Genomic DNA, 22,443 nt, shown 5'->3' with positions numbered 1-22,443 from the left:
TATGTATTTTCTATTGTGTATTTACTGTTTTTTATTTGCATTTGTATTATAATTTAAAAAACAGCTTGTGAGGAATAATTCCCTTAAAAATAACTCATTATATTTTTAATGATTGTAATTTTTGTAGGATGATATTCCAGAGTTAAAAGAATATTTCTTGGTGAATTTAACTCATGTTAATCTCATTATGGCTCCTCTAACTTCATTTCCTCCCAGACTAGGTAGGTGGCTCTCTTTTATAAGCCCTTTTACTAACTTCAAGTGAAATAAAGTGATTTTCAGTTTAAAATCAGAAGTGTTCTTGTGCTTGCTAACTTTAGCTATCTGTGAAAATACAATGAACATTTAGACTTATTCTTGTTTAGAGACTATCATTGCAATTGTGTAAAGCAGGATAAAGGCAATCATTATTGTGGTGCTCTTTGAAGTTTACAACTATGTTATAATCAAATCTGCAATCCACAGAGTAGTGGTATGTCTTTCAAATGCATTTTCTTTTAAAAATATGATGAGCTGTTGTCATAAGCTGTCCACTTTGTATTCTTTTAAGTTAAATGTGTATTTTATGTGTTCTTCCTCTTGCTTTTCTGACCTTTGATCTTTTTTCTTTTCATGCTTTTAGAAAACTTAATTCATTACAGACTGAAAGGTAAAACTTGAACCTTGGTAGAAACTTACTTAGACCCTTCAATAAGATATATCTCAGGTCCTGATGGAGAGTTTGTGATGGGTGCCGGGTGGTAGTGAGTAGCATTGAGTTTGGCCTGTCCCACTGCTCCAGCCAGGGTTTGTGGGATTACAGGACAGAGGGGAGGGAGCCCTGGATAAGGAGAAACAGCAAGAAGCTGGTGTAGTGACCAGAGGACTCATTTCCAAGGCTTATTGTAGCTACCTTGAAAATAGTAATGAGTTTTCTGCATGCCATTGGTTAATTGTTGGATAATTCCAATGACTAAGCTCTTTTGTCAAGTATTAGTACAAGATTGCTATTGGTCAGGCTAAGAGAACTAATAGCACTTGATTTTTCTGCAGCTCCTATTCAGTGCCAGTTTGAATAGAGCTCTTTCTGGTCTGGTCCTGATTCTAATTGTTTCATGTGTTAGTACTATCATTTCTTACATCCTGCATTTTACTTATGAGGCAGTGGAAACTATGAGAATATTAGTAATATGCCCCAAATTACAACCAGGACATTAAAAAGCTGTTTTTTAATTTTAAGCTAAAAGTTTAATTTTAATAATATGTAAATTCATTTTCCTTTCAAAAATACTTTATTTTTGAGATTGTAATTTAATTTCAGCATTTCTCCCTTCCTTCCCTACCCCTAACCCTCCCAAATCCTCCTCCCTGCTTTCCTTCAAATTTACAGCTAATTGTTATTGCATTAATATATACATATGTATTTGCATATACATATCTATTCACAAATATAACATGTTGAATCCATATGATGTTACTTATATGTATGTTTTAGCAGTCTGCTGTGATTTTAGAATGTGTGGCTGGAATCTGGTAGTCCATAAATTCTGATTTTATAATGTGTCCTGAGCAGTATTGTTCTCTTCAGTCTAAAGACAATTAGTCTTCTTACTCCTTTCTACACCCAAGCAGCTATGATAATGTACTAAAGGGTAAAGTATGCCCACACATGCGCACACACATGCACGCACACACACACTCACATGCACATGCATACACACCAGGGGGAGAATTAATGTTTCAATATAGAAGAGTAGCTATTTGTAGCATACTGAACTGCATGGACAGAAATATAATATGGATAAAAGAACTGTATTTATTTCTGCCTTATTGAAGCCTTTCCCTAGTAGTCTGTATTAATAGTCCTCTCTTGTCAGTCTTTTATACATGTATTTTCCTGTGACCTTCCACCTTTCTCTTTCAAGTTTGTCTATCTGTTTTCTTGTCTTTTCTGCTCTTCCCACCTATACCACTTCTTCCCCTCCTAAAATACAATAGAGATGTAAACACTGTTTCATTTATTCTAAATGAACCAGTAACAACTGTAGCTTATAATGCCACACTGGTCTTAGCTGAATAGTTATACATCAGTAACTCTTGGTAATAAAAATATTTCTTTTCTAATGTCACCAGCATTTTTTTTAATTTCCTTAAATGCATTTTCACTACTTACAATAAAATACCTACACATGAAAATTCATATAACTTTATTCTTTAAATTCTCTGCCAGACAGTGGCTTTAAATAGAGTTTAAACAGCATTTATATTAACTTGTATACATTTAACACATCTCTGTTTTATCAGACTCAGAAGGCTTGACTGCACAGATTATCATTGATGCCAATGACGGTGCCCTAGGTGTAATGGAATGGCAGCATAGCAGGTAAACCCGAGACTGTGTAAGCGCCTTTCTTAATTCTGGATTCTTCACAGTTAGTAAACAGAGGTTATGAGAGAAAATAAATCTGTTCTCTTTATTCCAGATTTGAAGTGAATGAGACCCATGGAATTGTAACATTGGTAGCTCAGAGGAGCAAGGAGGCCCTTGGCCACGTTTCCTTGTTTATGTATGCCCAGAATCTAGAGGCTCTGATGGGCCTGGATTACATTTGCAGTCCACAGGTAGGGCTCTGCATAACTTATGGTGGTCATTTATAATCACTGTAATGATGTAGGTCTTGTGTGAATAAATAATCTTATTAACTATTGTGTAAGCTACTCCACAGTGAGAGCAGCAGAAGATTTCTATGCTATAGAGATCTCTCTGCAATAATAAGCAGTGGAATTAAGTTTTAATTCTATTACAAACATCACTCCAAATTTACTATTTTTTGCAGTATTTAATTCTGAAGAATACTAGATTATGTATTAAAAATGGTAATTGTTACATTCTCCCAAAGTGTATCTTATGCTCCTGGAAAATTTTCCCTCTACTCTTTCTTTGTTTTAATTTACCAAGATACTTCAAGCCCTGGAAATACTTTTCAAAAATCTTTGTCTCTTTATCCCCTTTATTCCTTAAGCAAATGTTTTCTCTCTTCTACTCTGTAACTTTTACTTGAACTGTTTTCAATTTAAATTTAAACAAAAAGAGATTGTGTAAAATTGTGTGTGTGTCTGTGTGTGTGTGTGTGTGTGTGTGTGTGTGTGTGTGTGTCCAGGAGGGTGCCAGAAGAAGGTGTCAGATCTCTGGAGCTAGAGTTTCAGGTATTTACAAACTGCATATAAATTCCTGGAGTTGGGTCTTCTGCAAGAACAGCAGGTACATTTAACTGCTGAGCCATCTCCCCAGCCCCCAAAATAGCTCATCTTCCAATATTACCAACCATATGACCTTGCTTTCTGATCATTTTGTGAAAACTCAGAGTGAATTTAGGTACATGGTCTGTTCTTTTATCTTTTGGACTAGATTCTTCATTTTGCTGATGGAGAAAGGTATAAACATGTGGATGTTGTGATTCTAGACGATGAAATTCCAGAAGGAGATGAAAAATTTCAGGTGATATTAACAAATCCTTCTCCTGGACTAGAGCTGGGAAGAAATACAATAGGTAATTAATCATTCCTTTCCCACAGTCTCCTTTTTCATGTCCTGGCTTCTGTAGTATGGAGGTAAATGGGATGAGCCTCTTCCTAGCCCCCAAACAAAAGCCCTCCAAGTTCAGCAGTTTGAAGTTCTCATGTCATTGGTAACGAGTCAAGCCTGTGTTATTGTGTATATGAAAACAGCGAGATCAGGGTGGGTTGACAGTAAAAGTAGTATTAAATGATTTTCTCAATTACTGTAATTTTATTTAATGTGTGAAAGTCTTTCAGAATTTGAGTTCTGCTCTGGTTTTGTGTCTGGCAATGAAAATCACTATGGTGATGGTCTTTCCAGTGTTCCTTCAGTGCTATGGGATTTGTGTACAGTAGTAGGTGCTGAAGTCTCAGACATGCCATGAGAGCTTTGGTCCTCTAGTTGGAACGGTTTGATATTGTTTCTAAAAATCACCCAACTTCACTGTCAGTTAGACACAGTGTTGAATACTCAACAAGGGCAAAACAATAACGAATTTTGTATAAGAAAACCTATTTATTTGTATACTTGCTATAAGTTTTTATTCTTTTAGAATTTCTCATACATTTACAATGAAGTATGATTGTATCCACCCAAATTTCCCCCTCCACTTCCCCTTGAATTTCTTCTCCTCCAACATGTCCCCCTCCCAAATTCCTGTTATCACCTTCTTCTTTTTCTTCCTTCTCCTTCTTGTCATAATTTTCCTCCTCTTCTTCCTCTTCCTTTTGCTAGTCTACCAAGTCCAATAGTGCTGTCAATATGTACTTGGGTCTGGGGCTTTCCACTAAACATGGGAAATCTACTAGTGGCTAAAGCCACAGAGAAGGCTGATTCTCCTCTCTAACATTTAATGATTGCCAATAGCTAGCATACAGTAGCAGCTTTGTTAGAACTTTGGCATTCAAATAGAAAGCTCTGGTGACAAGGGCCCTTAGAATTAACTCAGTAAAAAATTTAAACATGACATTACAGAGCGATCGTCTCCCAAATCCCAGAAGGCACTGAAATAGGTTAACAGATGTCACTACTGGTCTTTAAATGGACAAAACAGCAGTGTGGCTGAAACAGGGTCCCAGGCTAGCTTTGCACCACTTGCTTCTGTCTCTAGGGAAAACAAAGTGGGTCTTAACACAGGGATTATTAATCCAGTAGTTCACAGGCAGTTGGTCCACGCTGTAAAGGGTGGACACCCTAGCATCTACAACAACATTTTGTCTGGCTTGATTTTGAGTGAATCTTGTGCAGGTGACCCTAGCTTCTGTAAGTCAATAGATGCAACAGCCTTGGCATGATCTGAGACAACATTTCACAGTACTTCTCCCCTTGCTCTTATATTCTTTCTGTCTCCTAATCTATGATGTTCCCTGAACATTGGCAGGTGGGGAGGGGAAGGAGCTTTGGAAAAGAGGTCACATTTAGGGCCAGACACTCACAGCCTTGAAAAAACTTTTAAAAGTTACTTATAAATGAAAAGGTAGCTCATTTGCTGCCATGTTTGCCTAATTGCACAAGCCCTGGGTGTGATTTCCCAATGCCACATATACTGTGTGTGCTGGTACAGGCCTATAATCCCAAAACTCAGGGAGTAGAGACAGGAAGAGTTCAAGGCCATCCTTAGCTTACATATAAAGTGCAAGGCCAGTATAAGTTTCATGAGACTCTGTTTTTGAAAAGCAGTTAGTGTAAGTGGCTAGGGCAGAAGCTCTGTGGAGGAGCACCCTTAGGATTTGAGAGGCCTGTTGCTTATGGTCAGAGTTTGAACTAGATTTTTTCCAGGGTCCTGGCATCTTATTCTAGAGTTAAATAGAAGTCACACATATTGCAAAGTAGCAAGGAAGCTGCATTCAAAACCAAAGTGATAGAAAAGATCAGAATGCAGTGTTAAGATTGACATCAGGTTAAGTGAGTAAAAGTATCCATGGTTCTGTTTCCTGTTGGGGCTTCTGTTTATTCGGTTTAGGAGAAGCGAGAGTTTGGTTCCTAAGGGGCATAGTGAGAATAGCTTTCTTCTACTACAGATTAAGTCATGTAATCAATTTTCTATTGTGCATATTCCTTCTCATAATGTGTCTGGCTTCTATAATATTCATGACCATTGATACATAGGCATATGATAGTAAATAGGGCTTCTCTCTAAAAGTTCACTTCAGGACAAAACTTATTACACATATACCCAAGATCAGTTTAATCTATACTATCTGTAGCATGATAAATAAAAAATCCAGAGACTGATATTGGGGTTCAGCATCAATCTAACAGCCATGCACATAACAAGAAAGAACATAATCAGGCTCTATAATTCTAAAGCAGCTTGACAGAATTCTGTCTAGGACTCCATAGTTTGTCTTGCTTTGCTTTCTGTCTCTGTGGTAAAACATCTCAACCACAAGCAACTGGGGAAGGAAAGGATTTATTGCAGCTTGCAGTTGTAGTCTGTTATAAGGGAAAGTCAGGGCAAGCACTCAAAGCAGAAACCTGGAGCCAGACACTGAAGCAGAGGCCATAGAGGAGCTGTGTACTGCCTTGTTCCTCCCTTACTGCTTGGCTTGCTTTCCTATTCAACTCAGGGTCATATGCTCAGCGGTGGCACTGGCCATAGTGGCCTGAGGAAGTTATTAGTCATTAATTCAGAAAATGGGCGAGGTTGATGGGGGCACTCTCTCAACTGAAGTGCTTTTTTTCCAGGTGGCACGGGCTTGTGTCAGATAGCAAATATCTGACCAGAACAGGTTCCATGTCTGCTATCATGAGTGGAAGAAAGCAACATTGCTGGACACTGTTGAGCTTACTTAAGGCTTTAAATTCTAACTTTTAAATATTAAAATTTCTGTAAACACCGAGTCTTTTGATAATGGATAATTTCTTAAGCCAAGCCTACTTCATTGGCCTTTAAATGAAGTATGTCTAACCTTTCATAAAACATTAATAAATTCTTTGCCTATAAATATTTTTGTGCTGAGAACTGAACCCAGGGCCCTTATATGTGATACACAAGTGATTTACTACTTAGCTACAGCCCAAGGCCTCTTTTTTTTTTTTTTTGCTTTCTTTTTTTTTTTAATTTATTTATTAGTTCTAGTTAGGGAACAAGCTTGTTTCACATGTAAGTCCCTTCTCCCTCTCCCTCCCCTCACTCCATCCCTCCTCCCCCACCCCCTACCCCCACCCATCCACCCACCACTCCCCAGGCAGGGTAGGGCCCTCAATGGGGGCTCTGCAACATCCACCAAATCTTCCTGTGCTGGTCCTGGGCCCTCCCCATGTGTCCAGGGCCAGAGTGTAACCCTTCACGTGGGATGGGCTCTCAAAGTTCCTTCTTGCACCAGGGAAAAATACTAACCCACCACCAGAGGCTCCCTGGAGTTCGGAGGCCTCCTTATTGACATCCATGTTCAGGGGTCTGGATCAGTCCAAGGCCTCTTTTAACTTTACATTTTGAAATTGTCTCACTAAGTTGTCCAGACTGGCTTTGAGTCCACTTTGTAGTTTTAGTATGCTTTGAATTTAAAAATCTTCCTGCTTTAGCACCCTGCATATGAGTTAATGCCTCAACTCAAGACCAACTATAAATGTCTGCATTTGTAGACAGTTCTATTTGTGGACAATTCAGCTTTCTAGATTGAGTATAGCACTGTGTTGTACATGCACTTCAACATGTATATAAAAGCTGTGGCTTCTTTATGTCCTTGCCAGCAATCTCTTCACTCCTTTAAGGTTATCACCAATTCTAGTGAAAAGCCTGTGGTATATGGCATTCTTTAGTATTTGTTTTGTTACATTTTTCTTTTATCAGTGGGTTTGACACTGTCTGTTCTTATTTACGTAGTATTCTTTTTTATGACCCTATGCATGTCTGTATATATTTATTCTGTTATATGTAGGAATATTCTTCTGTTTTGAATCCTGTGTTTCAGTTCTTTTGTGGGAGTGGGGCTCCAAGCTTTGACACTCCCTCTGGGGATCTGGGATGGAAACTGTGAGGGAGATTCTCTGTGTTCTGGGAGCTGAGTGGAGGCAGAGATTTCCCCGTATCTGAAGGCCTCTGTCTTCCTTTCTGCTTCTTACTGGTGTGGCTGGTCCAAGGTTCCATACTCCTCACAAGCTATATTGACTGCAAGGTCTACCACCATATTACTGGATCCAAATTCCTTGTCAGTGCAGCAAATAGAGCTTGTCAGAATGTTCATTGAGGGCAAAGCTACCACAATCAAGGGTAGAAGACCTAGTGTCACTGTTAATGTTGCAGGAGACAACCTGATCCTCAGTATAGCCCAGGATGGCCACTAGGGACCCTGTGGCTCCTGTTATATAACTTTGTTGATGTCAATTTATCTGGCAGCTGGTCACATTCACAATAGATACACTGAGTGTAGGAACACAGAAAGCCATTCTAGTGAATGTTCCATTCAGGTCTGGGATGTCCTTGCCTACATCCTGGGGTTTCTGGACTAGTATCCTGGGCAGACCTACAGCCACCATACTACAGTTTTCCTGAGATGTCATCCACAGTCTTTTGGGTGGCAGTGATGGCACAAATTGTGGAAATTAGTTCCTTCATGGTGCTGAAGTTGTCTTGGAAAGGGATAGAGGTACTTGAGTAAACTTTCCAATTTCTCATGGCCATGTCCATCACAAACATGTGAAAGTAGGAGGGCAGAGGTGATGACTGTTTTGGCTTCACCCTTCTAGTGGGCCCCAGCCTTCTCCATGGTTTTGAGGACACCAATAGTTTCTACTACACATTCTGCATGGTGTCACCCTATCTGATATTGATGGGATCTTGCTTCTGCAAGATGGAGATGAAAGCTTCCTGTTCTCAGGTTGACTGCTGAACATGGTTTCAGTGGAATCACACTGGATCATGTAGTTGAGTTCAATGAATAGGTCATTAATGGCAACAGTATTCACTTTACTAGATTTGAAGTCGGTTATGGTGACCAGGAAGCCTGCATGCTGAACCCATTCACTCCAGCCTTCAACATCTTGTCTCAGGGATGAACCTGGCACTGCCTGAAAAGATGCAACTACTCTGGAGTCAGGAAGAGTAGAGAGGGTCAGTTATTAGACATTTTATAAATAATCTTCTGAGGCTGTCTTTTTTTTTTTTCTTTTTATTATTATTAATTCAAGTTAGGGAACAGGCTTGTTTCACATGTATTCCCCTCTCCCTCTCCCTCTCCCTCCCCTTACCCCCATTCCTTCTCCCCCACCTCCAACCTACCCCCCACCCCATCCACCCACCACTCCCCAGGCAGGGTAGGGCCCCCAACCGGGGCTCTACCAAGTCCACCAAATCTTCCTGTGCTGGGCCTGGTTCTCTCCCCATGTGTTCAGAGACAGAGTGCATCCCTTCAAGCGGGATGGGCTCTCGAAGTCCCCCACATACACCAGGGCAAAAAGCCAGTCCACCTCCGGAGGCTCCCAGGAGTGCAGGGGCCTCCCCGATGGCATCCATGATCAGGGGGCTGGATTAGTCCCGTACTGGCCTCCCAAAGAGCGTCTGGGGTCGATATGCTTTCCCTTTTTCAGGCCAACTGTTTATGTGGGTTTCTCCAACCTGGTACAGACCCCTTCGTTCTTCATTCCTCCCTCTCTTCAACTAGGTTCCAGAATTCAGCTCAGTGTATTTCTGTGTATGTCTGTCTCTGCTTCCATCAGCCACTGGATGAGGACTCTAGGATAGCATAGAGAGTAGTCATCACTCTCATTCTAGGGGAGGGGCTTCTAGGCCATCCTCTCCTCCACTGCCCGGACTGTCAGATCGTGTCATCCTAGTAGGTCTCTGGAGATCTTTCTAGTTCCAGATCTCTTCTCGGACCTATAGTGGCTCCCTCTGATATGGTATCTCTCATTCTGCTCTCTCTCCTCTATTCTTCCCCCAACTCAATATATCTGCTCCTCCATTTCTTCTCCTCTCCTCTTCTTCTTGTGCTCTTATTGTGGCAGCACCCACTCCCCTACCCTCATGCTCTCAATTAGCTCGGGAGTTTATGCCACTTCCCATTCCTGGGGTCCATTTATCCCTTAGAGTCATTCATGATTTCTAGTTTCTTTGGGGAAGAGGATTATAGGCTGGTAAACCTTTGCTCTATGTCTAAAAATCATATATGAGTGAGTACATACCATGTTTGTCTTTTTGTGATTGGGTTACCTCACTCAGGATGGTTTCTTCTAGTTCCATCCATTTGCCTGTGAATTTCAAGATTCCATTGCATTTTTCTGCTGAGTAGTACTCCATTGTATAAATGTACCACATTTTCTCTTTCCATTCTTCAGTTGAGGGGCATCTAGGTTGCTTCCAGGTTCTGGCTATTACAAACAATGCTGCTATGAACATGGTTGAACATATGTCCTTGTTGTATGGGCAGTATTTGGGTATATACCCAAGAGAGGAATGGCTGGATCTTGAGGTAGATTGATTCCCATTTTTCTGAGCAACCGCCATACTGATTTCCAAAGTGGTCTTACAAGTTCACACTCCCACCAGCAATGGAGGAGTGTTCCTTCTTCTCTGCAACCTCTCCAGCATAGGTTGTCATTGGTATTTTTGATTTTAGCCATTCTGACAGGTGTGAGGTGGTATCTCAGAGTTGTTTTGAGTTGCATTTCTCTGATGGCCAAGGATTTTGAGCACTTTCTTAAGTGTCTTTCAGCCATTTCAGATTCCTCTGTTGAAAAATCTCTGTTTAGTTCTGCACCCCACTTTTTAATTTCATTGTATGGTGTTTTGGTGGCTAGCTTCTTGAGCTCCTTGTATATTTTGGAAATCAGTCCTCTGTCAGATGTGGGGCTGGTGAAGATCTTTTCCCATTCTGTGGGTGGTCGTTTTGTCTTACTGACTGTGTCCTTTGCCTTACAGAAGCTTCTCAGTTTCAGGAGGTCCCATTTATTGATTGCAGACCTCAGTGTCTGTGCTTCTGGCGTGATGTTCAGGAATCGTTCTCCTGTGCCAATTTGTTCAAGGGTTATTCCCACTTTCTCTTCTAGAAGATTCAGTGTGGCTGGATTTATGGAGAGATCTTTGATCCATTTGCACTTAAGTTTCGTGCATGGTGACAGGTATGGATCAATCTGCAATTTTCTGCATGTCCGAATCCAATTGTGCCAGCACCATTTGTTGAAGATGCTATCTTTTTTCCATTGTATGGATTTAGCACCTTTGTCAAAAATAAGGTGTTCGTAGGTGAGTGGATTAATATCTGGGTCTTTAATGCAATTCCATTGGTCTATCTGTCTATTCTTGTGCCAATACCAAGCTGTTTTCAGAACTATGGCTCTTTAGTAGAGCTTGAAGTCAGGGATGGTGATGCCTCCAGAAGATCTTTTATTGTAAAGAGTTGTTTTGGCTATCCTGGGTTTTTTATTTTTCCATATAAAGTTGAGTATTGTTCTTTCAATGTCTGTGAAAAACTGTGTTGGGATTTTGATAGGGATTGCGTTGAATCTGTAGATTGCTTTTGGCAGGATTGCCATTTTTACTATGTTAATTCTGCCTATCCAAGAGCATGGGAGATCTTTCCACTTTCTGGTATCTTCTTTAATTTCTTTCTTTAAAGTCTCAAAGTTCTTATTGTACAGGTCTTTCACTTTTTTGGTTAGTGTTACCCCAAGATATTTTATGTTGCTTGTGGATATTGTGAAAGGTGATGTTTCCATGATTTCTTTCTCATTGAGTTTATCATCTGTATACAGTAGGGCTACAGATTTTTTTGAGTTAATTTTGTATCCTGCTACCTTGCTGAAGGTGTTTATCAGCTGTATGAGTTTCCTGGTAGAGTTTTTCGGGTCACTTATGTAGACTATCATGTCATCTGCAAATAGTGAAAGTTTAACTTCGTCCTTTCCAATTTGTATCCCTTTGATCTCCTGTTCTTGTCTTAGTGCTCTAGCTAGAACTTCAAGTACAATATTGAAGAGGTATGGAGAGAGTGGACATCCTTGTCTTGTTCCTGATTTTAGAGGAAAAGCTTCGAGTTTCTCTCCATTTAATTTGATGTTGGCTATTGGTTTGGTTTATATCACGTTTATCATGTTTAGATATGTTCCTGTTATTCCTGTTCTCTCCAAGATCTTTATCCTGAAGGGATGTTGGATTTTGTCAAAGGCTTTTTCAGCATCTAGTGAGATGATCGTGTGGTTTTTCTTTTTCAGTTTGTTTATATGGTGGATTACATTGATGGTTTTTCGTATGTTGAACCATCCTTGCATTCCTGGGATGAAGCCTACTTGATCGTGGTGGATGATTTTTCTGATATGTTCTTGGATTCGGTTGGCCAATATTTTATTGAGTATTTTAGCATCAATGTTCATGAGGGATATAGGTCTGTAGTTCTCTTTCTTAGTCTTATCTTTGTGTGGCTTGGGTATCAAAGTGATTGTAGCCTCGTAGAAAGAGTTTGGCAATATCCCATCTGCTTCTATTGTGCGGAACAGTTTGAGGAGTACTGGAATTAGCTCTTCTTTGAATTTCTGGTAGAATTCTGCAGTGAAGCCATCTGGCCCTGGTCTTTTTTTGGTTGGGAGGCTTTTGATTACTGCTTGTATCTCATTAGGGGTTATAGGTTGATTTATACTGTTTATCTGATCATGATTTAATTTTGGTAAGTGATATTTATCCAGAAAGCTGTCCATTTCCTTTAGATTTTCCAATTTTGTGGAATACAGGTTTTCAAAGTATGACCTAAAGATTCCCTGGATTTCCTCAGTGTCCGTTGTTATATCCCCCTTTTCATTTCTGATTTTGTTAATTAGCATGCTCTCTCTCTGCCTTTTGATTAGTTTGGCTAGAGGTTTGTCTATCTTGTTGATCTTCTCAAAGAACCAACTCTTTGTTTCATTGATTCTTTGTACTGTTTTCCTAGTTTCTACTTTGTTGATTTTGGCTCTCAGGTTGATTATTTCTTGGCGTCTACTCCTCCTTGGTGTGTTTGCTTCTTTTTGCTCTAAAGCTTTCAGTTGTTCTGTCAATTCTCTAATGTGACTTTCCTCCAGTTTCTTCATGTGAGCACTTAGTGCTATGAACTTCCCTCTTAGCACTGCTTTCAGGGTGTCCCATAAGTTCGGGTATGTTGTGTCCACATTCTCATTAAATTCTAGGAAGTCTTTAATTTCTTTTTTTATTTCTTCCTCAACCCAGGAATGGTGCAATTGGGAGTTATTCATTTTCCACGAAAATGTAGGTTTTCTGCAATTCATATTGCTGTTGAATTCCAGCTTTAATGCATGGTGGTCTGATAAGATACAGGGGGTTATTTCAATACTTTTGTAACTGTGGAGGTTTTCTTTGCTGCCAACTATGTGGTCAATTTTTGAGAAGGTTCCATGTGGCGCTGAGAAGAAGGTATATTCTTTTGTGTTTGGATGGAATGTTCTATAGATATCTGTTAAACCCAGTTGGGTCATAACTTCTTTCAGATCCTTTGTTTCTTTGTTAAGCTTCTGTCTAGTGGTTCTGTCCAATGGTGTAAGGGGGGTGTTGAAGTCTCCTACTATAAGTGTGTGTGGTTTTATGTATGGTTTGAGCTTTAGTAATGTTTCTTTCACAAATGTGGGTGCCTTCGTATTTGGAGCATAGATGTTCAGGATTGAGATTTCATCTTGATGGACTTTTCCTGTGATGAGTAAGAAATGCCCTTCTTCATCTCTTTTGATTGATTTTAGTTTAAAGTCCAATTTGTTAGATATTAGGATTGCTACACCGGCTTGTTTCTTGAGGCCATTTGATTGGAAAATCTTTTCCCATCCTTTTACTCTGAGGTATCGCCTGTCTTTGAAGTTGAGGTGTGTTTCTTGTAAACAGCAGAAGGATGGATTCTGTCTTCGTATCCATTCTGTTAGCCTATATCTTTTTATGGGTAAGTTAAGACCATTGACATTTAGGGATATTAATGTCCATTGTTCGTTGGTTCTTGTTTGTTTTGGATTTATTGTTGGTGGTGTCATTGTGTGTGGATTTTGCCCTCCTGCTTCTTTTTGTGTTTGGCAAAATTAGATTATCTATTGCCTGTGTTCTTGTGCATGTAGTTATGTTCCTTGGGTTGGAGTTTTCCTTCCAGAACCTTCTGTAGTGCTGGATTTGTGGATATGTATTGTTTAAATCTGTTTTTGTCATGGAATATCTTGTTTTCTCCATCTATAATGATTGAAAGTTTTGCTGGGTACAGTAGTCTGGGTTGACATCCATGCTCCCTTAGTGCTTGTAGGGTATCTATCCAAGACCTTCTGGCTTTCAGAGTTTCCATTGAGAAGTCAGGTGTGATTCTAATTGGTTTGCCTTTATATGTTACTTGGCCTTTTTCCTTTGCAGCTCTTAATATTTTCTCTTTATTCTGTAGATTTGGAGTTTTGATTATTATGTGTCGGGGGGACTTCTTTTTGTGGTCCAGTCTGTTTGGTGTCCTATAAGCTTCTTGTACTTTCATAGGCATATCTTTCTGTAGGTTGGGGAAGTTTTCTTCTATGATTTTGTTGAATATGTTTTCTGTACCTTTGAGCAGTGTTTCTTCACCTTCTTCTACACCTATTATTCTTAGGTTTGGTCTTTTCACGGTGTCCCATATTTCCTGGATATTTTGTGTTAGGGATTTGTTGGACTTGAGGTTTTCTTTGGTTGATGAATGTATATCCTCTAGCGAGTCTTCAATAGCTGAGATTCTCTCTTCTGTCTCTTGGATTCTATTAGTTATACTCACGTCTTTAGATCCTGATCGTTTATCCAGTCTTTCCATTTCCAGCATCGCCTCATTCTGTGTTTTCTTTATTGTGTCTAATTCAGCTTTCATGCTTTGAACTGTTTCAAGAGCTTCCTTCACTTGTTTGGTTGTTTTATCTTGGGTTTCTTTAGCTTCTTTAAGAGATTTGTTTATTTCTTGAATTTTTTGGTTTGTCTTTTCCTCTATTTCCTGTAATTTTTTGCTTGCTTTTTCTTCTATTTCTTTAAGGGATTTTCTTGTTTCCTCTTTGAAGGTCTCTATCATCTTGCTGAGATAATTTTTGAGGTCCATCTCATCTTCATGCACTATGTTGGGCTTTTCAGGTCTTGCTGGAGTGGAGTCCCTAGATTCTGGTGGTGTCATATTGGTCTTTCTGTTGTTGAGCGAGTTCTTATTCTGTCTTCTTCCCATATCTTTTTCCAGTGAGTGCAGGTAGGATCTCTCTATCTCCTCTTGTTACTCTGTAGTGTGTGTGGGCCAGGAATTCAATGTCCGAAGCTCTGGATGGTCTTGCTGAGGCTGTCTTTTTATGTTTTAAATTTATTATAGTATTTTTCATTATACAGCTTTTAAAATATAAGTATTTTTGTTATTCTTTTGAATCCTATTTGTTTTTCTCCCTAACAGTGTACATTATTTTATATTTTTATGAAATTTGAATAATTTTGATATATATATGATTATTCTTAATACACAAGGAAATTATTGATAATGATAATATGTGGGATACAAATATAAATTTATTTTTCTTCTAAAATAGATAAGCTACTACCCTAATTTATAAAAATGTACTTTTTATTGGCTATTGATTTTGTATTTTACATCCCAAGTATAAAATAAATTCTCTACCCCACCTCCCTTTTACCCCATCCTCATATCCACTCCTCCTCTGCTTCTGTTCAGAAAGGGTCAGGCATCCCATGGGTAACATCAAATCATGGCATATCAAGTTCTAGTAAGACTAAACACCTTCTCTTGTATTAAGGCTGGGCAAGACAACCCAGTATAAGGAATAGGTTCCCAAGAGCCAGTCAAATATTAGGGACAGCCTCTGATCCCATTGTTAGGAGTCCCACAATTAGACCAAGCTACACAACTGTCACATATATGTAGAGGGCCCAGGTCGGTCTCATGCAGGCTCTCTGGTTGATGGTTCAGACTCTGTGAGCTCCTATGAGCCAGGTTAGTTGTTTTCTATGGGTTTTCTTGTGATGTCCTTGACCCCTCTGGCTCCTATAATCTTACCTCTCTCCAGCAGGATTTACTGAGCTTGGGCTAATGTTTGGCTGTGGGTCTCTGCATCTGTTTCCATCAGTTACTGAATGAAGGCTGTCTGATGGCCACTGGGGTAGTCACCAATGTGATCACAGGAGAGGGCAAGTTTAGGCTATGTATCCACTATTTTTAGGACTCTTAGCTGGGGTTCCCTTGCCTCAGGTTTCTACCCAACCCTGAAATGTCCCCCTTTTTAAGCATCTCTTTTAGTACCCTCCCCCTCCATCTACCTCCCCAACCCAATCCCTCAAGTTCCCATCCCCACCCACCCACAGTCCACACAAGAAATCTCTTCTGTTTCCCCTTAAAAGGGAAATGCATGCATCCCTATCCCCGCTAGGGCCCTCCTTGTCACTAAGCTTCTTTGGGACTGTGGATTGTAGCATGATTATCCTTTTCTTAACAGGTAATGTCCACTTATGAGTGAATGCATACCATGTTTATATTTCTCTGTCTGGATTACCTCACTCAGTATGAATTTTTCTAGTTTTGATGGGTATTGCATTGAATCTGTAGATTGCTTTTGTCAAGATGGCCATTTTTACTATGTAAATCCTACTGATCTATGAGCATGGGGGTTCTTTCCATCTCCTAATATCTTCTCCAGTTCCTTTCTTCAAAGACTTGAAGTTCTTGTCATATAGCTCTTTCACTTGTTTATGGTTAGAGTTACACCAAGATATTTTATATTATTTGTGGCTATTGTAAAGGATGTTGTTGCTGTGATTTCTTTCTCAGCCCATTTATCATCTATATATGGGAATGCTACTGATTTTTTGAATTAATCTTGTAAACTTCACTAATGGTGTTTATCAGCTATAGGAGTTGCTTGGTAAAAATTTGGAGGCTGATTATGTATACTATCATGTCATCTGCAAATAGCGATGCTTTGACTTCTACTTTTCCAATTTGTATCCCTATCCCTGATCTCCTCTTGTTGTCTTATTGCCCTAGCTACAACTTCAAGAATTATATTGAATAGATATGGAGAGAGTGGACAGCCTTGTATTTTTCTTGATTTTAATGGAATTGCTTTGGATTTCTTTCCATTTAATTTGATGTTGGCTGTCAGCTTACCTTATATTGCCTTTATTATATTTAGATTTGTTCCTGTTATCCCTGATCTCTCCAAGACCTTTGTCATGAAGGGCTGTTGGATTTTGTCAAAGGCTTCTTCAGCATCTAAGGAGATGGTCGTGTTTTTTTTTTTTTTCCAATTTGTATATGGTGGACTACTTTGACAGATTTTCATATGTGAAACTGTCCCTGCATCTCTGGGACGCCCACTTGAACATGCCAGATTACCTTTTTGATGTGTTCTTGGATTTGCTTTTTGAGCACTTTTGCATCAATATTCATGAGAAAAAAATTGGTATCTAATTTTCTTTGTTGAGTCTTTTTGTGGTTTGGGTATCAGGATAACCATAAAAAGAATTTGGCAATGTTCCTTCCGTTTCTATTTTGTGGAATAACTGAGAAGTCCTGGTATTAGCTCTTCTTTGAAAGTGTGGTAGAATTCTATACTAAAACCATCTTGCTCTGGGCTGCTTTTGGTTGGGAGACTTTTAATGACTGCTTCTATTTCCTTAGAGCTTATTTACATTATTTATCTGATCTTGATTTAATTTTGGTGTGTGGTATCTATCAAGAAATTTGTCCATTTCTTTTTGGTTTTCCAATTTTATGGAGTGCAGGCTTTTGAAGTATGACCTAATGATTGTATGGATTTCCTTAGTCTCTGTTTTCGTGTTTCCCTTTTTGTTTCTAATTTTGTTAATTTGTGTATTCTCTCTCTGCCTTTTAGTTAGTTTATATATCTGTCCTAGTTTGGTTTCTGTTTCTTTAATAAACATCATGACTGAAGCATTCTGGGCTTATAGCTTAGAGCTTACAATCCTTCATGAACAGAAGTCAGGACAAGAACTCAAGACAGGAATCTGGAGCCAGGAAGCTGGCTCCTGGAATCTGAAGCAAAGGCCATGGAAGAAAGATGTTTACTGTCTTGCTCCCTATGGCTTGCTCAGCTGGCTTTTTTCCTTCTCATCTGGCTTTTTCATATAAGCCATGACCACCTGCCCAGGTCACTATCTACACCTACATTTAGTTGTTCAAATAAATTACTCACAGGCCTGCCTACTGGATCTCTCATGGGTTGATGCTGTGTTGGGGGTTGGGGGGGCACCAGCCCTTATTGTACAAATGTGGACTACTTCAAGGGACCTGAGAGTGGGTCAAAGGGAGACAAGGTGGCCACAGTCAACACTTTGTGCTTTTCTTTGTATGCATGTTTCTTATATTTTCCCATTAATTTCTGTGTTAATTGTCTATTTTGAATGATATCCCTTTACTGTTGTATTTTCAAACAGTGACAGCTGATGTATAAAGATACTATGATAATGCTTAAGTCTGTATGAGTTGGGGGGCAAGATGGCTCAGTCGGTAAAGGTGTTTGACACAAAGCAGAGTTTGATCCCTGGCACTTACATGGTGGATTCCCACAGGTTGTCTTCCTACTTCCACATGCTCACACACCGTGATATGTGCTCTCCCCTAATAAATGAATATGAAAATGAATGTATGAATAGTCAACATCTTGAAGCTGACTTCCTGGATTGTACCACAGTTCTGTTCGGTTCTAGCTTTTGAACTTCTGTGGAGTACCTGTGTACATTCTGACACAGGTTCTGTAACATGGGAATAGGAAAAGGGTTATGTTGAGAACTGAGTTAATAATGATTTAAAAGTCGCTTGTGAACATAATACCTCTAGGATTTATGACACATTCACTCTTCAGTTACTGCTTGAATATTTTTGTTTTAACAGCTTTGATTACTGTCCTTGCAAATGATGATGGCCCTGGAGTTCTGTCCTTTAACAATAGTGGCCACATTTTCCTCAGAGAACCAACATCTCTCTACATGCAAGAGAGTGTTGCAGTATTAATTGTCATTCGGGAGCCTGCACAAGGCCTGTTTGGAACGGTGGCAGTTCAGTTTGTGGTGTCAGAAGTTAACTCCTCAACAGAATCGAAGGATCTGATTCCTTCCAAAGGCTTTGTTGTTCTAGAGGAAGGTGTTCGATCTAAGGTAGAGTATCAATCATTAACATCTTTAATGAAACTCAAAATTGCCTTTAGTACTGAAAAATAATTTTCTCAGAAATGTGCTGTAAGTTCTCAAGAAGCAAAACTAAACAAAACACTGTTAAAATGGAAGAGACAAAGACACTAGTATATGTGGCTAGTGTTACAGTGTTATAAAGGGTACACAGATGGCCAGTGGGGAAATGTACTGTTAACATGGTAAAGGAATGTGCAAGAAATAGCATATGTGGTTCACATTTTAAAATTTAAACCCATTTAAATGGTATTCTTCCTTTATATTGTCTCTAAGAACATAAGCTAGAGGAAAATTCCATCCTTGTCTGTCTGCCACATTTTAACTGAACAAACATTACTGCTTGTTTTGGACTGTGAATACAAGAATAGGAGCAGTTTAGTTGAGAAAAATGCTGGATTTGAGATTACTTATGAATGCAATCTATACTCAAAACAAAACAAAACCCACATACCTGCCAACCTTCTTCTTCTGTATGCTAACTTTTTTGTTTTCCATACCCAGTTTTATTAAATCTTCATCTTTAGATTTAGTTTTATGTTCATGGGTGTTTGTCCATATATACGTGTGTGAGCACATGGGTTCCTGGTGCCTATGGAGGTCAGAAGGGAGGCATTGGATCCTTTGAAAATGGAGTTACCCATGGTTGTGAACTGCCATGTGGGCTCTGGGAATTGAACCCATGTTCTCTGAAAGGGCAGCTAGTGCTCTTACCCACTTGAGCATCTCTCAGTTCTCATCTCTCATTAGCCCTTCAACTTTACTTTTTAGGTACAGTTAAAAGATATTTAGTTACATTAGCTTATACATTTTAAAGCCAAATACAACACTAAATGATTATACTTACAGTAATTTAGCATTAGAGTTCAACTAATAATGAAAGAAGTCTCCTATATTCTGTAGCATACATAGGACCCAGGGCCTATGAATAATAGCAAGCCCAGATATGTCCTCAGTCCTTATATTCCAGTAAACTTCAGCATGTTTTCCAAGTTCAATATTTTTATATTCTTGAAAATATAAAACCTTTAATTGATTTCTTTAAAGATCCACCTCAATTTTGAAATGATATAAAAGTTTAAAGCATAAGTATTTTGATTTTTTCTTTTAAAAAGTATTCTTTTATATTTTAAATTATGTTTTTCCTTAAATCTTAGAGTTTTAAGATACTTTGATTTGTTCACTAGAAAGGTTAATTGTTAGAACAAATTAAATAAATTTTGAACAAACTTAACTGCTTCTCAGGTCTTAATTTTAAAATGTAAGCTGTATGGCACCCAGTCCCTAAGCATGTAGGTACATATACAATCACTGCTCAGAGTAAGATGTTTAAATAACTGCCATCCTTTCCCCTTTCTGGATAATGCGGCTTTCTAACCTTTAAAATTAAGACTTGCCTTGCCAGGTCATTTGCTCTGTGTAGATGGGATCTTGCAGTGGTTACACTTTCAATGTTGATGTCTTTTGCACTGCCTTCTGGGACCACATGATTGCTCCCTCTCAGTAGGTGGTTCTCTGTGCTGCTTTCCACTGCTGAGACCAAAGCCCTTATGTTTTGCTGATGGCAAGCATTTGATTGGTTCTAGTTTGTACCCACTCTGCTGCCCTTGCTTCTAGACAGTCATTTACAGACTTGGGATGAGGTTAATGAAATTATGTAGCCTGTATGGTACAAAAGGGTCACAGAAACCAGCAAATGAAATTTAACATCATAATCTATTTTTGTTTTGGTCTGTTTTGAAAACTTAAAAAGAGATTTATTTTATTTTAAAGTTATGTATATGTGTTGGTCTATATGTGCTTGTGCATTTGAGTGCAGGTTCTCCTAGGGGCCAGAAGAGGGCACCCGATCTTCTGGGACTAGGTTTACAGGCATTGTGGGCTGCTTGATGTGGATGCTGGGACTAAGTTTGGGTTTTCAGGAATAGCAGCAGGAACTCTTACTGGTGGAGCAATCTCTTCACCCCCAATTACTGTCATTGCCATCAACTATTACTTTGCAGACACTTTAGGGCAGCAGATCACAGGGTTGAAAATTCCCAAGGTAGTAACTTGAAACAATTATAGTCATCACATGATGCTAATCAAATGTAAATAGAAGTCATGTTTCAAAACATTTGTCATAAAAAATGTTTAGTACACTTTTCCACACGTGTGTCTCCAAAAGGATCATATTCTATTAGCTTTATTTTTTTCATTTTGTTTTCAGGCCCTGCACATCTCTGCCATATTAGACACGGAACCAGAAATGGATGAACATTTTGTCTGCACTCTGTTTAATCCAACTGGAGGTGCTAGACTAGGAACCCATGTTCAAACCCTCATAACCATTTTGCAAAACCAGGCCCCTTTGGGGCTATTTAGTATCACTGCTGTTGAAAATAGGTATGTTTTTTTAATAACACATTAACATTTTGAAACAAAATAGGTAACACTTTTGAACTGAGGAGATGTAGAAGAATGCTAATATCTAATTAGTTTTAAAGTGCCTTAGAGTGGACAAATATTTTTATTTCTTAAAATAATTAAGGGATCTAACTTTATTAATAAGCTAAACACTTCCTACTTCATTTATTTCTTATCAGATATCTGAGTTATGTATGAAGATATTTTGGAAGGGAAACATTGTTTGACTATGTATTGTGACAGTATTTAATCATTATGATAAGGACATCGGAGCGATACGTTTGTATGTTTTATTTAGAAAATCCATAAGTGAATATTTTTGAATACTGGAGTCTAGTCTCTTCAATTCATAAAAGTTGTGATACTCATTGGGGTGTGCAAACTTACAAGTATATTAAGTTATACTCTGGCAGTGTGATATGTATGTTAAATACTTAGAAATTATACATTTTCTGCTCTCCAGAATCCATTTGTTTTTCTTTTAGTGCTACCTCTATAGACGTTGAGGAGTCCAACAGGAGTGTATACCTCAATGTGTCACGTATGAATGGCCTTGATTTGGCTGTGAGTGTACAGTGGGAGACAGTATCTGAAACAGCTTTTGGCATGAGTATGTTTAGTTTTATTTCCATGAATTGTATATTACTGTTCTATTACCAACAGAACAGGTACTTGATTCTATTATTGTATCTACAGTATTTATTGTGCATTTCAACTCACAGGAATTTAGACCTAGGCAGAAATAAATACAGGGAATAAAAATAAATTTGCATTGCAAATATAATATGCTTTAAAGGGGAAATTGGGAGTTGTAACATGTGGGGGCTGAAGAGATGGTTCCATAGTTAAGAGTACTTGATTCCCTTCCAGAGGACCTGAGTTCTCTTCCTAGCCCCATGTCAGGAGGCTCACAACAGCCTGTAACTCCAGATTTTGGGGATGCGACATCCTCTTCTGGCCTCTGCAGACATGCATACACATGACATATATTCACACACACAGACACACACACACACACACACACACACACACACACACACACACACACACGCACTAACTACTAGGTGAGTACTTTCAAGGAGAGTCATTTTAACATGTTTCTCTCTAAAATACATACTTATTATTCAGTTTTGAATACACTTGAAAAAGATTGTAAAATATAGATCTCTACTTTAAAAATATTGTTATATTTAGATACTGTTTTCAAGCTTCCTCGTGTGTGCTCATGCAGCACACCCTTGCAAACAGGCACACAGGCATACACCATTGTCATCATCCTCTTTCTAATATGTTCACTAGTTTCACTGTTTATGTAATAAGTCGGATGATGTAAGATTCACATGTGATTATATTTATTAATATATCATGTCTGCATATATTATATATGCACTCA

General features: G+C 38.8%; 1 protein-coding gene across 1 annotated transcript in view; it reads left to right on the top strand.

The window, feature by feature from the left end:
* Adgrv1 (adhesion G protein-coupled receptor V1) overlaps positions 1-22,443 on the top strand; it is a 509,614-nt gene that overhangs the window by 83,796 nt on the left and 403,375 nt on the right. The window contains exons 38-44 of the mRNA XM_035440478.1: positions 128-221; positions 2,284-2,362; positions 2,463-2,601; positions 3,389-3,530; positions 18,352-18,614; positions 20,854-21,029; positions 21,536-21,660. Of these exons, the coding sequence (XP_035296369.1) occupies positions 128-221; positions 2,284-2,362; positions 2,463-2,601; positions 3,389-3,530; positions 18,352-18,614; positions 20,854-21,029; positions 21,536-21,660 (1,018 nt within the window). The remainder of the gene's footprint in view (positions 1-127; positions 222-2,283; positions 2,363-2,462; positions 2,602-3,388; positions 3,531-18,351; positions 18,615-20,853; positions 21,030-21,535; positions 21,661-22,443) is intronic.

This window comes from Cricetulus griseus, chromosome 2 (assembly GCF_003668045.3).
Source record: "Cricetulus griseus strain 17A/GY chromosome 2, alternate assembly CriGri-PICRH-1.0, whole genome shotgun sequence".
Lineage (NCBI taxonomy): Eukaryota > Metazoa > Chordata > Mammalia > Rodentia > Cricetidae > Cricetulus > Cricetulus griseus.
The sequence above is the reverse complement of the archived record's forward strand: the minus strand, read 5'-3'. Positions and strand labels throughout refer to the sequence as shown.